The sequence below is a fragment of the Saimiri boliviensis genome, chromosome 2 (genome assembly GCF_048565385.1).
Source record: "Saimiri boliviensis isolate mSaiBol1 chromosome 2, mSaiBol1.pri, whole genome shotgun sequence".
NCBI classification, from domain to species: Eukaryota; Metazoa; Chordata; class Mammalia; order Primates; family Cebidae; genus Saimiri; species Saimiri boliviensis.
Window position 1 is genome coordinate 90,812,139 of NC_133450.1, and position 20,091 is coordinate 90,832,229.

Below are 20,091 nucleotides of genomic sequence, written 5' to 3' on the forward strand. Positions count from 1 at the left end.
TGGCACTCACATGAGAAAAGACATACTTGTGAGCAAATAACATTAATATACTGTACACCTCTTCATATTCTAAAACTGGAGTTCATTTTATGATTAACAAAACTGGCCTTTGCTCTAAAAGTCAAAGAAACATGAACAAATGTCTTCTTTAAAGTCTACTGACATAATATTCAAGTAGTTTCAATGTTCTATGATTTTGTCTCCCATCCTTTATAATTTAATTCTGCCTATTTTTTCCCTCTATTTCATTATTTCTCTCATTTCTATAACTCTTTGTTCTATATGGGATCTTCCTCTGGATTATAGATTCCTCACAACTTTTTTTCTCAATATAAATTAATTGGTCGCCTCATCATGAATCCAAAAATCACAATAGATAAATGCAATAGAATGAAGAAAAGACAAATTGAAAGAAAAGAAGCCAAAGGAAGCGGGAAGAAAGAAGAAAGCAGAAAACAGCAGAGACAAAATCTAGGTGGGAAACAGCAGACAACCATGAAGTTTCATGAAGGCAGATAGGTGATATAGATGAAAGACAATACTGCGTTCTAGAATAACAACTTTATAATTTTTAAAATAAAAGTATATTTAACTCAAAAGTAAAAGAAGGTACCTAAAAGCACTGCAACAAAATATTAATAGTCAAAAGATCATCAACAACCTGGAAAAATACCAGTAGAAAATAATTTCTCATAGTTTCTAAGCTTTGTTACCTGTATGACATCGATTACTTCATCAAAGTTAGTTCCTGGAAATTTCACCTCTTCTTCATCTATCTTCACAATTTCTGGAGTCTAAAGAAAGCATTTTCAGAAAGTTCTTGTTGTGCTTAATGCTTTTAAAATTTATAAGTAATTTATCATCTTTCCACCTATAATCTTATAATTACATGGTCCTTTTTTTAAATTTTATTACCCTATTCAGAATTGATTTAACTTGTAAACGAAATCCAAGCTAGTCCCCAAGCCATTAGGTCACCATTTCAATAGCTATAAAAAATCAATCAGCCATTTTTCTGTAAAAAAAAACTCTACCAGTAATATAACTTAACTGATCAACAGATTGATAGAATTGAGACTTCTCTTCTAGAATTAAGAGAAAGACAAGTGTTTACATGTGTAGATATCTAAGTATACACATATACAAACTCACACAAAGACAGATACAAAATAAAATAATTCAGGAAAATAAACAAAATAATCATTTAAAAAAATCTAACCTTTAGGCCTTACTATATATAGTCACGCAATAGCCTCTTACTGACAGCAGAATGTCTTATTGAGAACAGAATGATAAACAGCCCAAAAATTTATTACTTGTTATCATAGAAGTTTCAATAAACTTCTGGTTTATTGAAAATTACTGATGAAAAATTCAATTAAGCACAAATGTCACTTAGGGTCAGTTCTATTTCTTTTCTGGCTTTTTTTTTTTTTTTTTTTTAAGATGGAGTCTCGCTCTGTTGCCAGGCTGGAGGGCAGTGGCGTGATCTTTGATCATTGCAACCTCTACCTCCTGAGTTCAAGCGATTCTCCTGCCTCAGCCTCCTGAACAGCTGGGACTATAGGCGCACGCCACCATGCCCAGATAATTTTTGTATTTTTAGTAGAGATGGGATTTCACCATGTTGGCTAGGATGGTGTTGATTTCTTGACCTTGTGATCGGCCCTCCTCAGCCTTTCAAAGTGCTGGGATTACAGGCATGAGCCACTTCGACCAGCCCAGGGTCAGTTCTATTTCATTACTTGTGATCATGAGAGATTGCTGGTGTTCTCTCTGCTTTTAAAACTGTATCCTCGATGACTAAATTTGCTTACAATAAACAAAATTTGAGGTAAGTTACATTGCTATTTTGCTGTGTAGTAAAACCATAGCTTCATTATTCAAAAGCAAATAAATACCACGAAGAAATGCATATAACAAGGTAACATTCCAAAATATAAACTCCAATTGTCATTATAAAATTCACATTTAGGAAATCTATAATTCCCATGTAAATCAACGATTCATCACCAAAGAGAAATTTTTTCTTCACATGAGGGTTTCACAACTTGAATCACCAAAACATTACACTAAAGAGTATCACTTTCCAAACAGTTATAAATGTAAGAATCTGAAACAAACTTTCAAATTCATAAACAATTCAAAATTTGTTTTGGGCTGGGCATGGTGGTTCACGCCTATAATCCCAAAACTTTGGGAGGCTAAGGCAGGGGGATCACTTGAGGTCAGGAGTTCAAGACCAGCCTGGCCAACAAGATGAAACCCTGTCTCTACTAAAAATACAAAAATTAGCCAGGTGTGGTGGCAGCTGCCTGTAATCCCAGCTACTTGGGAGGCTGAGGCAGGAGAATTGCTTGAACCTAGAGGCAGAGGTTATAGTGAGACAAGATCATGTCACTGTACTTAAGCCTGGGTGACTGAGCAAGACTCTGTCTAAAAAAAATAAAATTAAAATAAAAATTTGTTTTTAATCCTTTCCTCAAAATCTAAATTTTTATAATAAATTATCTTATGATAAAATGCTTTAAATGGAGTAACATTAGTTAAAATCTACAATCAGATGTTACTCAAAACAATATGATAAAATTCTGAAATATACCTTTATCCAAGTTTGCACAGGAGGAAGAGATGCTTCCTTGGGACTAGGCAGAGGTGAACTAACATCAGCACTACCATTTGAAATGCTGTCGATATCTACGCTGGGCAATACCTAAAACAGAATACAACATTTAGTTTTCTGGTTATCATTTTTACTCAAACATTTTTATGTGGATGTTTATATATATGTATATGTATGTGTATATATATACATGAAGTAAATATATATATGATGCTTTGTTTTTATGTATATATGTAGGTATACATACATGTATACATGTATGTATACATAAAAACAAAGCATACCCTTTAAGTTTTTGTTGTGAAGCCAATGGATAACAAACTTTTTAAATTATGAAAGCATATTTTACAAAATGTGAAAAATAAAGAGTAAATACACAAAATTCTATCTTAAGATAACTTCATTTTCACTATTCCCTTCATCTTTTACTATCTACTTATACATAACTCAAATTTAAAATAGTTTTCATTCGGCCGTGCCTGGTGGCTCACGCCTGTAACTCCAGCACTTTGGGAGGCCAAGGCAGGCAGATCACTAGGTCAGGAGATCAAGATCATCCTGGCTAACACAGTGAAATCCATCTCTACTAAAAATACAAAAAATTAGCCGGGTGTGGTGGCACACACCTGTAGTCCAAGCTATTCAGGAGGCTGAGGCAGGAGAATCACTTGAACCTGGGAGGCGGAGGTTGCAGTGAGCTGAGATCATGCCACTGCACTCCAGTCTGGGTGACAGAGTGAGACTCGTTTCCAAACAAAAAAATAGTTTTCATTCTTGATTTTTCATTGTGATTACAATGAAGAACCATAAATACTTTATCATACTTTTGTACAGACTTCATAATTATATTTTTAAATGACTATATAACATTTCAATAAACACACATCTTAATTATTTAATTATGTTCCATTTGGAAATTTTTCCATTTTTTTCTACTATCATTCATATATATATATGATAGTAGGAAAATATATATATATCACTGCAAAATATATGTATCACTACAAAAAAACTTCAAATACACACACACACACGCACACACACACGCACACACACACAGAGTTTTCCTCCTAAACTCTAAATTAATTCACTATGCTACATAGACAGATACTGGATTAACTTTCTGAGCTACAGGACACGAATACTTAAGATTCTTGGAATTACTGGTGAAATGTAATCCAAAAAGCCTCTATTTACATCATCAAAAACATAATTAATTCTAAGTTTTATCCAACCCACACCAAATTAGATAATATGATTGTTTCAGCAATAATAGTTTTTAAATGGAAGCATATTATTATTTTAATTTGCATTATCTTGGTTACTGGCAAAATTTATTCATTTTGCTTGCTGATAAATTGTACTTCCTATTTTGTAGAGACTTATTCATGGCCTTTGAATATTTCTGGATTGAATCTATGTGTTTTCTTATTAATATATGGAGATCTTTATATTTAAAAATTAATGCTTTACTAGCATCTTCTTTTTATAAGTTCTTACTGTGTACTGCTTGCCTTTTAATTAAGGATTTTCCCCACCCGATCTGGATTCCTCTCTGACTGTGCTAGTGATGCTCATTCATTCAATACACATCGACTGAGTTTGCACTTGACTCAGGAAGCTGTCCAGGCTCAAGTGTCCCTAAGTCTCCCAAAGCCTCCACCGCTGCCACACGGCTAGGTTAGTGAGCCTGCACTGTTAGAAGGATGGCCAGACTGCTGAAGTGAGGAAGAAATTTGGGTTCATGTTAAGAGTTTCCTGCCCTGCAAGAATGACTGGGAGCTGAAGGGTTCTACTGTATGCCAGGGTTTTACTGTACATTTGCTCCTATCAAGCACAGGGCAAGGAGTCTTCCTGAGACCCACTAACTGCCTCAACCCTAGCAACATAGCTGTGAAAACATATTGTCAATTTTAGCTGCAGGGTAGAAGTCACTCTATGAGAATGAAGAATCGGTGGAGCTCCACGGGAGATTTCTAAGTCTCTGGGAACCTCTCAGGCTGGTGGGTTGAGGCTGTTCTGTATAAAATTGTGCAGGTAGAAATGGATGTTTCATTTGTTCAGGGAGCAGTGTGCAGTAAAAAATCAGTACTAAAAGTCTGTTGACTGTTCATATGGTGGCATTTGACAGCTCCAGGATTATCTTCTCCTCAGTGGTCAGGATCCAAGAATGAGGCAAGTCTCTCTTCCCAGAGGGCATACTAAGTTGCCCAAGAAAACTCATTTGTCCTGGCTCAATCACGATAAAAGAACCCTGGAGCAGTCTAAGGACTGGAGTGTTCTAATTACTTGTAAGTAACTAAGAATGGTAAGGTGAACACAGGGTTGGAGTAAATTAGCCAAAAAGTTTACCATGGTTCATGAACACTTTCTTATATATGCCTCCTGACTGGTCAATAGAATATCACATGTAAACACTCATGCTCATTTTTGTCCAGACCTAGTGAAGACCTCAGCTTCTACAGCTGGATCCCAGGCCGATGGGTAGATGTTTGAATGTGGAAGTCAAAGGGTTTCTTCCCACATGAGCCTGTTTACATCTTGTATTCATTCAAGTCTTCTAACATATGTTAGTGTAAAGTTTCAAGTATTAATTATATAAGTCACAAACACTAACTTTTAAAAATTAATTATAATACACAGTTCAACTGTTCCCTTTGGAATATTATCAAGCCACTTGTAATAAGTCATTGGCCTAGAAGAATAGCTTAAATCATCCAAAACAGGATAGAGACATCACATTAATATCATAGTTTTAAAAATAAAGGAACCAGCCGGGCACAGTGGCTCACACCTGTAATCCCAGCACTTTGGGAGGCCACGGTGGGTGGATCACCTGAGGTGAGGAACTCGAGACAAGCCTGGCCAACATGTGAAATCCCATCTCTACTAAAGGAAATACAAAAAATCAGCTGGGCGTGGTGGCGAGCACCTATAATCCCAGATACTCAGGAGTCTGAGGCAGGAGAATCACTTGAACCCAGGAGGTGGAGGTTGCAGTGATCCAAGATCACGCCATTGCACTCTAGCCTGGGTGACAAGAGCGAAACTCCATCTAAAAAATAAAAATAAAAAAAAGTAAAGGAGCCATGATGAAAGCAGTATTTTCATGAAGCATTAAAATGAATTTCACTACTAATGTTAAGCAAAAAAATTTTTTCTTCCTTAAAATTTTCTATTCACACAGCCTGGCATACCTGTACAGTAAGCCGAGGAGGATCCTTTTTTTCTGACTTCATTTCTACAACAGCTATGTTAGGTTTCTTTACTCCAGTTTCTATTTTTCGAGATGATGGAGGAATAGAAGTAGTCACAGTTACAGGGTGTGGCTTGCTGACAATCACTCCAGCAGGTGGCATAGAATCACTATTACTTTGGGTTTGTCCTAAGAAGTTTAGGGGAAAAAATAAGTTAACTAGTTCAGAAAAAAAAGAGAAATGTCTAATACACCACCTGGATCTTAATGGCTATATTCTGATACAAAAAACAAGTCCTATCTGACAATCACCTCTCTCTCCATCATCAGCATTATCGACACATTCACCATATCCAGCGACTTTTACTAGGGAGTTATATGTACTAACACTTTACATCACTAACTAACTTAATCCTCAAAATAAAGGCTAATATAAAGCTATTAATACTATCCACATTTTAAAATGTCAAAAACTTTCACTTGCAAAGTCCTACTTGTTTTCTACATATCAAAGTAAAAAGGGGTAGTACAGTGTACTTGTTGAAAACACAGACTATAAAGCCAGACTGCCTCTGCCTGGGTTTGAATCCTGATGCCATTCCTGTTGTGTGACCTTTGACAAATTATGCAACTCCTCTGTGCTTCAGTTTCTTTAGCTATATAATTTGTATATTACCATGTGCTTTATAGGGTGGATTAAATGAGAGAATATATGGAAAGTCCTCAGAACTGTACCTGGTACATAGTAAGGACATTAAAAGTGTTAGCTATTTTATTACTAGAAGATATGTTTAAACAGAGAGCTACTATGTTGACACGCCATTAACCCATAATTTCAAAAATAAAAAATTATCTTATGTTAAAAAATATTCATACTTAAATCATTAATCAAAACAAAAGAATAGCAATGACACTAAAAGGAAAAAAAAAGAGCTAATTAGACTTGAAGAGCTGGTGTGAGGACAAAAATGTTCTGTTTAATTTTTAACATGACAACTCAGAGAATGCAAATAAGTAAATAAACAACCATTGGCTTAGATTACACACCCACACAGCTTTCACTATGATAGCCTAGTTCAAAAGTACAAAAAAGTACATGAATACTTCCCCAAAGACATATGGTATTAACAAGCCAATCAGACTTCTTGAATTATCATCAATGTCTATGATATATTTAAACTTTTCTTTTAAGAGACAGGGTCTTGCTCTGCTGTCTAGGCTGGAGTACAATGGCATAATCATCATTTACTGCAGCCTCAAACTCCTGGCCTAGGCTAAAGGGATTGTCCTGCTTCAGCCTCCAGAGTACCTGGGACTACAGGGTATTCCACCAAGCCCAGATAATTTTTTTTTTTTAAGAGACAAAGTCTTGCTATGTTGCTTGGGCTGGTCTCAAACTCCTGGTCTCAAGCAATCCTCCCATCTCAGCTTCCCAAAGTGCTGTGATTAAAGGCATGAGCCACTGTGCCCAGCCAAAACATTTTTTAAAACTTCATTTCATCTACAATAATATACTATAACCTATCAAAAGAACGCTTCCTGTTCGTGAAACTAAAGCAGGTACCCACCATTTCAGAGACTGCTATTACACAGCATAAAATACACTCTGAGACCCTCCCTACAAAAACAAACAACATTTACAGGAAAAGGCAGGTGACTATCATGTTAGTACCATCTTGTAAGTTCTGCTACCGCTGATTAAGAACTTAAAATTCACAGGCTGGGCACGGTGGCTCACGCCTGTAATCTCAGCACTTTGAGAGGTTGAGGTAGGCAAATGGCTTGAGTCCAGGAGTTCCAGACCAGCCTGAGCCACATAGCAAAATCCTGTCTCTAATAAATAAACAAACAAATAAATAAACAAAATTCATCCCACATATTTTGTTGGGTCTTACCTAAAAGAATTGCCATAGGAATCAGATGACCTTCTAGTGTACCTGAAAAAGTAGGCATTTCTCTACTTGGGCTGAACAAATACTGCTGATCGCCATGAGGTAACACAGGAATGGAATGTTTCGTTTTAGATTCCATCTTTATAGGTTTTGTTGCATAGAAGTCAGTCTGTGTTCTTATTGACTTTACTTTAGTGCCTATAATAATTAACAATGGCACACATTTTAAAATATTGTTAAAATATCTACTATCCAGCCATCTAGAAATGCAATAGCTCTTCACAGAAAAATCCCAATTCTATATTTGAAGTTACAGGGCCCCAAAACAGAAGTAATATATAGATCAGAGGTGCCAAACTCCTTAAATGGCCAGATAGTAAATATTTCAGTCTGGCAGGCCACGTAATCTCAGCTGTAATGACTCAGTTCTGCTGTTGTATCATGACAGAAGCCATGGACAATATTTAAATGAAGGAACACAGTTACATGCAAATAAAACTTTATAAAAATAGTCAGCTCACCTGTAGGCCGTAGTTACCAGTCCCTGAATAGATAGATAAACAACTTGTACAGCTACTATGACAAAATAGATACAACTAGAAAAAAATGTTAAAGATTCTAAAGAATATTCAGACAATGTTTGAATTCATTAAATGTTTTTCCATAGGTACAAAAAAGTTAATGATCATTTTTGGAACTGGATGATTTTCATTTTTTCCTTACACCTTTATACATAACATAATTCTGAATAACCAGCCTTTATATTTAAAAATTATGTACAGATAATCTAATTCTATACTTACCTAAACCTTATGAATTAATATTGTTATATAGTAGGCCCTCCTTATCTGTAGTTTCTCTTTCCCTGTCTCAGTTACCTGGGGTCAACCTTGGTAGGAAAATATCAAATGGAAAATTCGAGAAATAAATAATTCATAAGTTTTTAAAAATTATTATTATTATTTTTTGAGATGGAGTCTTACTCCACCCAGGCTGGAGTGCAGTGGTGTGATCTCAGCTCACTGTAACCTCTGCCTGCCAGGCTCAAGTGATCCTCCCACCTCAGCCTCCAGAGTAGATAAGACCACAGATGCACACCAGCATGCCCAGCTAAGTCATAAGTTTTACATTGCATGTTATTCTGAGTAGCACAATAAAGTCTCGTGTCATCCTGCTCCATCCTGCCCAGGACATGAATCTTCCCTTTGTCCAGGGTATCTACACTGTAGACACCACATGGCCATTAAAAACTTAGTTGCCATCTCAATTATCAGACTAAAAAACACAGTAGATGTTATAGCTCGGTACTATCCATTGCTTTAGGCATCCATTGAGGGTACTGGAACATATTCCCCATGAATAAGGGAAGACTACTGTACACTTTTTTCTGTTCCTATGATGTATACATTTGTATGTTGCCATTATATCCTAAATCATAAAAAATAAAAAATATGACTTTATGCCTTTGGAGAAGTGAATAAATATCTATGGAACACACAAAAAAAGTGAATAAAAGAACAAAGTAAAAGGGCAAAGGAAAAGAGGCCAAAACATTTTCTAAATAATTTCCTGACACTGTATTTTTACTTTTAACATGTAGGTGCTTTTTTTTTAAATGCAGAAACCCCCAAAGTTTTAGTGTTTAATAATTAATAGCACAACTGACCAAGGTCCAAGATGTGAAGATACCATGTTCAAGAAACTGGAGGGTAAAGTGCTCTATAAACTGACTATATAGTATGTGATATGAAAGCACATTTTATAATATAAAACCTGTCTACACATAGTATTTAACTGCAAAAAGCCATTCAATCTTCTCTTGGCTTGGAAAAATGGTGTTCCAAATTCCAGTATAAATTATTAGCAACCCTTAACTCTCTTTTTGTTGCAGATATCTTGTTTTCACCTTCCAGTTCTTCCATTTAAGTCTGTGTCATGAGGTCTGTGATGTTCTTCTCCAGGTTATCAATTCTCCTAATGATCTGGTGAGACACGGTCTGAAATTTATCTTGCATCTGCTGCAGGAGTGTCTTCACCACTGAGGTGAGGTCCTGCACGGTCTTGGAGTCAGTCTCGACCACCTACCCAGTACCCAGCTTGGTGGTGATGTCTCAGACCATCACCTACACTTCCATTTCACATGTGTGTGTTTTTATTTATTTAATTTTTGTTTTACAGAGACAAGCTCTTGCTCAGTTGCTCAGGCAGGAGTGCAGTGGCACTATCATAGCTCACTACAACCTTGAATTCCGAGGCTCAAGTGCTAAAGCAATCCTCCCACCTCAGCCTCCCAAGTAGCTGGGACTACAGGCACACCCTGCTAGTATTTTAAATGTATTGTAGAGATGGGATCTAGCTAGGTTACCAAGGCTGGTCTTGAATTCTAGGTCTCAAGCAATCCTCATGCCTCAGCTGCCCAAAGTGGTAGGATTACAGGCATGAGGCACTATGCCCAACCTATATATCTAGACTTTTAAATATAGGTTCCTTTTGTTTATGATCCCAGGAAGAAAAATTTTAGTACCATGTCTATATTCTTTCATCTTGTTTTCTGATACTCATTCATTCTATTAAATGAATATTTTCCTTGAGGGTTTATTTAAAATGTTTTTTCAGCATTGTTTCAGGCACAAGGAACACAGAGGTGATTAAACCAACTGTACTCATGGAGTTTACAGTCTAGTAGTGACAAATAAATAAATAATAAAACAAAGAAACAAAAATATAACACAAGAAGTGTGAAGTGCTATGAAGAACAATATGGCAGGGTAAGGAGATAAAGAGGAACAGTAGATAAGTCTTTGAATAGAATGGTCAGGGTAGATCTCTCTAGGGAGCTAACATCTAAGAGCAGAGATGGAAGAACTGAGAGAGAGAACCATGCAACTGTTTGAACGAAGAGCTCTCCAGACAGAGGAAATGGCAGGTACTGAGGCTCTAGGATGAGCATAAGTCCTTAGGTTCTGATATGGCTTGGCTCTGCGTCCCTACCCAAATCTCGTCTCAAACTGATCCCCATGTGTCACAGGAGAGACTTGATGGTAGTTGACTGCATCATGGGGACAGTTTCCCCTAATCTGTTCTTGTGATAGTGAGTTCTCATGAGATCTGATTAAAAGGGCATGGCTTTCTATGCTCCCTCTCTCCTGATGCCATGTAAAACGTGCCTTGCTTCCCTTCTGCCATGACTGTAAGTTTCCTGAGGCCTCCCCAGCAAAGTGGAACTGTGAGTCAATTCCACCTTTTTTTCTTTATAAATTACCCAGTCTCAGAAAGTTCTTTATCGCAGTGTGAAAATGGACTAATACAGGCTCTCAATCACTTCTGACCATTAAAAGGGTTACTGAATAAAGCTATTTTCAGATCTGAAAGCATTTTAAAATCTCAAATTATTTTTTGCAAAGACTTTCAAAATCCCACATGTAAATTACTAGCAAAGCTACACTAGGCCAGGCACGGTGGCTCATGCCTATAATCCCAGTATTTTGGAAGGCCAAGGTGGGTGGGTCACCTGAGGGCAGGAGTTCAAGCAGCCTCGCCAATATTGCGAAACCCCGTCTCTAATAAAAATACAAAAAAAATTAGCCAGGCATCATGGCACATCCCTGTAATCCCAGCTACTCAGGAAGCTGAGACAGGAGAATCGCTTGAACCCTGGAGGCAGAGGTTGCAGTGAGCTGAGATCACGCCACTGCACTCCAGCCCAGGTGACAGAGGAAGACTCCATCTAAAAAAAAAAAAAAAATAGCAAGGCTACACTAAATAAGAGAAAACTTTAGGGTAAATATTATCCATTAGGATAAATATCACCCATAAGCTATATGCTTTCCATTTTAAAATAATAGAAGTAAAATTTCTATTTAACCTGACACTCTGTATGATTACATAACCTTTAGAAAGGAAAGGGAACCAAAGTAACAATGATAGCACCAACTTCTAGAAAGGATAAGAGAGGAAAACGGGTGTGTGTCTACTAGATATCACATATTGTGAACTGTAGCTTACTGACTGCTAAGTAGAAGCCGATAAACTATAGTACATAACCGAAGTTAACAGACTCAGTATATAACCAAGAGTTATACTTAAATATACAGTACCAGTGAAACAGTAGATGTGACTCAAAACACACAGTGATAAATGAAGATGTTTTCAGTTGTGCACAAAAGCAACAAAAAACGTTTTCACTTTTCTACCTAAGTCTCTTTTAAAACAAAACTGCAAAAGTGCCCATCAACACTTTTATGACAATGAACAGCATATGGCTGATCTTTCTGTTCATAAGAACATAAAGGACCAAGGTCTTTAGGGAAATGTCTAGATTATAATTTAGATGCTGAAGCTTCACCATCACCCAGCCTACGCAATATGGCGAAACCCTGTCTCTACAAAAAATACAAAAAAATTAGCCACGTGTGATGGTGTTTGCCTGTCGTCCCAGCTACTTGGGAGGCTGAGGGAGGATCACTTGAGCCCAGTATGTCAAGGCTGCAGTGAACTGTGATTGCACCATTGCAATCCAGCCTGGGGGATAGAATGAGACTCTGTCTCAAATCTCCTAAATAAAACTTTTATGATGCTTTTTCTGAAGATGCCATTTAATCCTACATTACTTCCCAATTATTCCTATCTTGTGTATAATTTTTAAGTTTTAGCCTATTTCTTCCTACCTCTGCTAACAGGAATTATTTTTCATCCCCAAGCATTATATAATTTTAACTGCATTTATAAGTAATAAATAAAAAGCAAAAATAAACTTTACATGTTAAACTGATACTACTAAGAAGTGAGAGTAAACACAAAATATGAGATTTCTTACCTTTAACTCGTTCTATTACTTTTGGTCTCTGTGGTTTGGACTTAGGAGATGGAGAATTAAATCTGAGATATGGTCCTTTTTTAAGAGTGCTTCGATGGCCCTGATAAACTGGCTTTCCATAGACTTGAAACATATAATCTTCATCTTGAATGACTGTGGATGCTTTCAAAAGCCCCTATGTGTATAAAGTTATTCAACTCACCATGAAAATAGTCATCAAACATTTTATCTCATTTTTCTAAAGCCACCTTTTGCTAGTTTAAGTACCATAATAAGAATGATCAGGTCAAAAATAACCTCTATTTTAAACAGCCCTTAAATTCTAGATATAGATTTCAAGCATTAATTTGAAAAGCTTTAAATATAAAAATCATCCACCTAAGAAACATGAAAACTTTTATCTTACTAAGTGTATTTTAAGCACCAAAGAGAAACATTTAAATACATTTTATATATTTATTATGTTCAAGTACAATAAAAATACAATAACCTTAACTTTTAAATAATTTTGCATATTCCTGAACCCACCTTCAACCATAATCTAAATGTCACAGAAAGGTAGCATTTACTGAGCATCTACTAAGTGCCAAGGATTGAATTAGATACTTTGCTGATCTTCTCAACAATCCATATTTGGCACTAAGAAAGTTATAGCCTAGTTAGAGCAGTCAAAAAAATTTCCTCCATACGATCTAGTACCATGGCTTGCATATACTAGGCACTAAACATGCATTTGTTATACTGAAAAAATAAACTATACACACACATGCACACACACGCGCACACACACACAAATGAAACACAATTTTGAGTACCATCAACTAGAGAATCCAGTTTTTGGTCTAGATGATCTCTAGGTACACCTGCTTTAACTACGAACTACGATACGAGGGTGTGAGGTCTCAGAAGAAAGGAACTATCTATTTTGTTCAGTGCTTTTCACATTATAAATCCAAAACTCTAAATATCAATAGTGTAAAAACAGCCTACATTTGTATAGTCCTTCATATTTTAAAACACCATCACATTTGCTTCATTATCTCTTAAGGGAAATGATCGATTTTAACACAACAATCACGTTAAAAGAACAGATTAGGATCTTACTTCTTTTCTCTCTCTCTGTATACTTGCAGCAGGCATGCCCCTCATAGGTAGATTTCTAAAACGCTCTTCTATTTGCTTTTGAGAATGTTTTCTTGGAATTACGGATTTGTTTACAGTTTTATCTTGTGTGTTGGTTCTAATATCTTTAGTCATATTGTGAGCTTTCTTGGTCCTCTGATTCTTCTGATCAAATCTTTTTTGTTCATAATCTGTTCTTGACAGTTCATCCTTAATACAACCAAAGTTAAAATTACTTAAAATACATCCAAATAGTAATGCTTTCACATCAGAAAGTATTAGAATTTATTTTTTGCTGTTATGTAAATACAGTTTAGCAGTTTTAAATGTGTTAAAAATAAAGGATATTGGCTTTATTGGGTATATAAAAATAAAAATTCTCTGGAAAAATAAACAAAACCTTAAAAAGACTAGTATCTTCTGAAGCAGGGAGAATGGAAAATAATAGAAGGGTTGTAGGGGTAGGAGGACAACTCTGAGTGACAAATCTTTCTACACTTTTTGATGCTTGAACCAAATGAATTTTGTCAACAATTTAAAAAGTAAAATATATGTTTCAAAAAAAGTAAACAATTTCGTAATAAACCTCTGAGGTAAATATAAATTAAAATTATGTGAAAGTTTAAACAATCATATTTTACATGGAATTCATGGCAAAAGAGTGAGATATACTGCCAGTTGACTGTAGAGCCAAAACTAGATTCCAAATCTTCTGATTCTTAGTTCAACATTTTTGTGTGTGTCAATCTTATAGTACCTAAAATAAATTTTTCACACCTTCATTACAAATATATATTCTTGGCCGGGCGCGGTGGCTCAAACCTGTAATCCCAGCACTTTGGCAGGCCGAGACGGGTGGATCACGAGGTCAAGAGATCGAGACCATCCTGGTCAACATGGTGAAACCTTGCCTCTACCAAAAATACAGAAAAATTAGCTGGGCATGGTGGCGCGTGCCTGTAATCCCAGCTACTCAGGAGGCTGAGGCAGGAGAATTGCCTGAACCCAGGAGGTGGAGGTTGCGGTGAGCTGAGATCACGCCACTGCACTCCAGCCTGGGTAACAAGAGTGAAACTCCATCTCAAAAAAAAAAAAAGGCCGGGCGCGGTGGCTCACACCTGTAATCCAAGTACTTTGGAAGCCAAGGCGGGTGGATCACCTGAGGTTGGGAGTTCAAGACCAGCCCAACCAACATGGTGAAACCTCATCTTAAAAAAAAAAAAAAAAAAAAGCAATATATATTCTTAAACAACAAAGTTTCAAAATATATTTCTGTGTTTACTGCTGGGAAGCAGTACTGATACTTCACCTTGCTACCATTGTGAGTAGCATATAAGCACATCTACAGTTTAAAAAAAAAAACACACCTTGCACTCAGCTTAACCTGTCTAGTTCAGTTCACTCAAATATATAAATTTTTAAAATTTCCTAAGAAAGATAATTCCCAGACCTTCACAATGCTGGATGTTTGAAGATGTACATTCCTATTGTGGATGTGAGAAAGAGGCTGTTTTTCCATCTGGGACTGACTTCTGTAAACTTAGTAAATCTAGTTTTTTTCTCTTTGCATAACTCTGGTACTTTCATTTTGGCAAGCCAATGCTTCTAAATCTGCTGTTTTAAAATATCTTTGCAAGTATAATTCTTCTTCCAAAGACTTTCGCTAAATTTTCTTTCAGATTATTCATGTTTTATTGTCCAACAATTTGCCAAATTAAGAGCCATAATATAATATGAGATGAAGTGCTTGTTAAAACTAAACTTATTACTAAGTAAATATAAAGAGTGACAGTGAAATTAAAAATTATTTAAGTGGATTTTCATATAAGAAATATTTTAAAAACAAGTATAACACCTATAAATTGGAGTCAATGTTATCTTCTGAGAATTCATTTAAAAGTTTTTTCCAAGACATACCTGAATTTCTGCAGAAATAGTTTTAATCCACTCATCCACTGTCCTTCTGATCCTAATTTTCTCTGACATCTCTCTATAAAAGAGAAAAAGGAATTTTCTCAAATTAGCACTTAATGTCCCAAGCAGGACTTGGATCAGATCTAACTCTTATCTAGTTGTGAGCCTACTAGCCCAGGTGTCCCCAGACTTTTTACACAGGGGGCCAGTTCACTGTCCCTCAGACCATTGGAGGGCCGCCACATACTGTGCTCCTCTCACTGACCACCAATGAAAGAGGTGCCCCTTCCTGAAGTGCGGCCGGGGGAGGGAGGGTGCGGATAAATGGCCTCAGGGGGCCGCATGTGGCCCGCGGGCTGGGCCGTAGTTTGGGGACGCCTGGGCTAGCCTAATAACCTTCATCTGAAAAGGAAAGGATATTAGGAAAGTAGGATAGGGACCTAATATCCTTCACCTAAAAAGGAAAACCAATGGTACTAGTTTTCATCAAATATTTGAAACATAAATGTTTGAAAAACACATGTAGATCCAAGAAGGTATGTACCAAAGAAAGAAAAAGCTAAAAGAAAAATTTCCACCACAAAACAGTAGTACCACCATGTATATATCCAAATTCCAACTTTATAATAAGTTCTACATTTTCAAAGGCAATAAAGAACCTTTTAAAAAGTACTAGAACATTTTAAGCAAAATAAAGTGCTTAGAAAAAAATTAAGAAGTAGAACTGTCAGCCTCATAAATAATCTCGGATGCCAACATCCTCTTACCTGTTGGTAGATAAAGCATTGATAAGTGAATACATGGCAGCTCCATCTTTTGCACGAATAATAGCTTCCAGGTTTTCTTCAAGTACTTTTTTATTGTTTTGTACTCCTCTCAAAATCTTCTCAGCATCTTTCAATACAGATCTTGTTGTACTGGTTGTTTGAAGCTTAACAGAATTCTGTGGAAGATTTGCAAGCTTCAACATACTAAGAGATTCTTCTGGCTTAAAAGAAAAAAAGGCCAAAAGTTACTAAACTCACACTGATTCTTTTAATCGAAACAAGGGCTATCACTATCATTGGGGCCATACATTATGTCAATATATTCTAAGGACTCAATTTGTCAGACTGAAGAGTTACAAAAGAATACTTGGCAATCAAAGTGCTTTTCCTCCATTTAGAAATACTAATGTGGGTCAGGAATGTTGGCTCACATCTGTAATCCCAGCATTTTGGGAGGCTGAGGCAGGTGGATCACCTGTGGTCAGGAGTTTGAGACCAGCATGGCTAACACGGTTAAACCCTGTCTCTATTAAAAAACACAAAAATCAGCCAAGCATCGTGGCACATGCTTGTAATCCCAGCTACTCGGGAGGCTGAGGTAGGATCACTTGAACCTGGGAGGCAGATGGTGCAGTGAGCTTAGATCGTGCCACTGACCTCAAGCCTGGGTGATAAAGAGAGACTCTGTCCCCTCCAAAAAAGAAAAAAGAAAAAGAAAAAAGAAAAGAAATCCTAATGTGAGTGTCAAATAAAATAGAAGTGAGAAATCCATAGCCGTGTTGAGCAGTCCAGAGACCAAAAATAGCTCTCTCTGCTGAAGAAAGCTAAAACAAAATAAAAACAAGTTGGCTGTTTATGTATGGAATATATGGCAGACACTGTGGATTGGATAAATGAGGTCTATTCATTCACAGGTCTCTTTTCCCCTTCCTCCATTTCTAACAGAAGCTGGGAAGCCAGAGGTGGCTATATGGCTCAGTCCTGGTCAGGGAGTGATAAGGAGAAATCACTTGGTGAAGACGTCTGGAAATATTTTGTAAATGGAACAGACATGGCTAACACGTCTTTTTCAGTGCTTTTTCTTCATCCTTCCTCCTAATTTCTATCTTTGTAACTTTTTTTTATTCCTTTTAATTTTTATCTTAACCAATTATAAACGTTAAGCCCATTCCCATTTTACCTGAACCATGCCATTTGTTTCTTTCTTCTTTTGGCCAAGGTCATGAAGAACCTCATCAGACTTCTGCACAGTCACTTTAGCTGTTCCTAGCTCTTCATAGGAAGGAAATCTTTCAGAAGGTAGAGTTTCAATGCTATAAAAGATTGTTTTTAAGTTTCCTAAATTGTTGTAAATTCAGTAAACATTTCATTACCCATCTCTTTGATACAGTCTTAACTACACATTACTAAGTGGTATCCTATTAAAATTGTTCCAGGGAATTAATCAGTTATGTGACTAAACAAATGAAACACAGAAAATCACAAGAGACAAAATTCATCTAACCAGAAAAGTTTAGACATAGCAAAAAACGAGCAGGAAAAGGTTATGCTTTCAAGAAGCAACATCTAGAAGCACTTCCAGATTGGTGGAGTAAGAACTTCTGAAAATCTGCTGCTCTGTAAGCATAATGAGAACCCTAGCAAAAATCATCAAAATCAAATTTTGCTAACCTCTGGAAATTAAAGACTCACAACAACCTGAGGGGCATTTATTCAGGAAAAATGGCTGACTCTAGGTAAGAACAGCGAGCTTTATTGAATTTTTTTAACTTGCCTATCCAATTCTGTGGTGGCCTTGAAAACCAACAGCCTCACAACCACTAAAGAGAGTAGGATGGCTTGGAGCTCTCCCAAAAGTCTCATTCATAGTGTGTGTCTTTATTTGATCTGATTCACAGCTAGATCAGTGAGAAACTATACCCAGGGCATTTTTCAAAATCACGAGCAATTGTTTAACATCTCAGAAGCCTGAGGTTGTGATACTAGTTGGGGCAAACAAGATTGTGGTCAATAAATCTTAAAAGTCTAGGTAATAAGATGCCCATGGTGGAGCTTTGAAAAGTTCCAACATATTCCTCGGAATTTAGAAGGCCATGCCTTCTAGTCCACATACAGGGTTATACACATGCCCAAGAGAGACCTGGGAAGATCCTAATCACTCACTTCTAGCTGACCTTGATAGTCTGTACAAGTTAAGAAGTGAAAGCTAAAATAGACTCATAATCTGCCAGGTACTGGAGGCATGTTCTAGCTCACGCACGCGTGCGCGCGCGCACACACACACACACACACACACACACACACACACACAATCCATGGCAAAGAGAAGGAGACTTATCAGTTCAAGGCAATTAAGGAAATCTCTTTCCAATCATTAGCAGACTAAGCTAACAAAACAGAGATTTCAGTGGTTGCATATGACAAAGAATACAGACTTCACCGAATTAGTCCAGGAAAGTCACTAAACAAACAGCAACAATAACTAGCAACAACAATAAGCTCTGGGAGGTGAAAGAATCTAATTTCCAGAGTTGCCACACTGTATTATGTAAAATGCCGAGTTTTCAACAAAAATTTATGAGACATACAAAGAAACAGGAAAGTATAACCCAAACACAGAAAAAAGCACAGTCAAAGAAACCTCCCTTGAGGAATCCCAGATATTAGACGTACTAGGCAAAGACTATAAATCAGCTATTGCTAAAAGAAATGAGTTTAAAAGTTAAAGGAAAGTTTAAGAATAAAGTCTTGCTAAATATAGAATGATCAATAAGGAGATAGAAAATATTTTTTTAAAAGGCAAACAAATTCTGCAGTTGAAATGTAAATTCATTAGAGGGGATCAACACCATATTTGAGTTGGCAGAAGAAATCAACAAACTGGAAGACAAGTTAACTGAGAATATCCAGTTTCAGTAATGGAAAGAAAAATAGATGAAGAAAAATTAACAGTCTTAGAGACCTATGGGACACCATCAAGCACACCAACATACAACTCGTCGTCAGAAACCATAGAGTCCAGAAGGCAGTCAGATGACACACTCAAAAAGTTGAAAAAGACCATCTGCCAAAAATGCTACATGTAGTAAAACTATCCTTCAAAAGTGAAGGAGGGGACACCAGGGGTGTGTGTACAGAGAGGGATGACCATGTGGAGAGACAGTAAGAGGGAGGCCACCTGTAAGCCAGAAGAGAGGCCTCAAAGGAAACCAACCCAGCCAGCACTTTGATCTTGAACTTCCAGCTTCCACAACTATGACAAACCAAATTTCTGTTTAAACAACAAAAAGTGAAAAAGAAATTAAGACGGTACCAGATAAACAAAAACTGAAATAATTCATTGTTAACAGACCTATCCTATACGAAATGTTAGCAGGAATCCTTCAGGGTGGGATAAAAAGATATTAGACCAACTTGAATCCATATGAAGAAACAGGGTACTAGTAAAGATGAACTATATATGTAACTATAAAAGCCAGCATACGTATTTTTATTTGTATCTCCTTTCTTTTCTATCTGACTTAAAAGACAGTTGCATCAAATACTAATTACCAAGCTACACAGATGGGCTTATAACGTATAAAGATGTAATTTGTATGATAATAATAGAGGAAAGAAAAGTGGAGGGAACAGGGTTTTACTGGAGCACAGTTTTTGAATGCTACTGAAATTAAATCACTATTAATCCAAATTAGATCGTTTTAAATTAATGTGTTAATTATAATTCCTAGAGTGACCACTAAGAAAATGATTTTTAAAAA

At 36.6% G+C, this 20,091-nt stretch overlaps 1 protein-coding gene and 1 pseudogene across 6 annotated transcripts in view; both read right to left on the reverse strand.

Moving 5' to 3' along the window:
• Positions 1-20,091, reverse strand: part of KIAA0586 (KIAA0586 ortholog) — a 136,085-nt gene that overhangs the window by 86,750 nt on the left and 29,244 nt on the right. For all 6 annotated transcript variants that reach the window (XR_012516292.1, XM_074393882.1, XM_074393883.1 and 3 more), the window contains exons 10-18: positions 17,511-17,643; positions 16,331-16,551; positions 15,567-15,639; positions 13,632-13,859; positions 12,528-12,702; positions 7,715-7,909; positions 5,821-6,008; positions 2,603-2,713; positions 714-794 (exon numbers count right to left, since the gene is read on the reverse strand). Coding sequence is in view for 5 of the 6 variants with exons in the window: in XM_074393882.1 (XP_074249983.1) it covers positions 714-794; positions 2,603-2,713; positions 5,821-6,008; positions 7,715-7,909; positions 12,528-12,702; positions 13,632-13,859; positions 15,567-15,639; positions 16,331-16,551; positions 17,511-17,643 (1,405 nt within the window). In the remaining variant the exon portion in view is untranslated. The remainder of the gene's footprint in view (positions 1-713; positions 795-2,602; positions 2,714-5,820; positions 6,009-7,714; positions 7,910-12,527; positions 12,703-13,631; positions 13,860-15,566; positions 15,640-16,330; positions 16,552-17,510; positions 17,644-20,091) is intronic.
• On the reverse strand, positions 7,909-10,378 carry LOC104651774 (heat shock factor-binding protein 1 pseudogene; annotated as a pseudogene).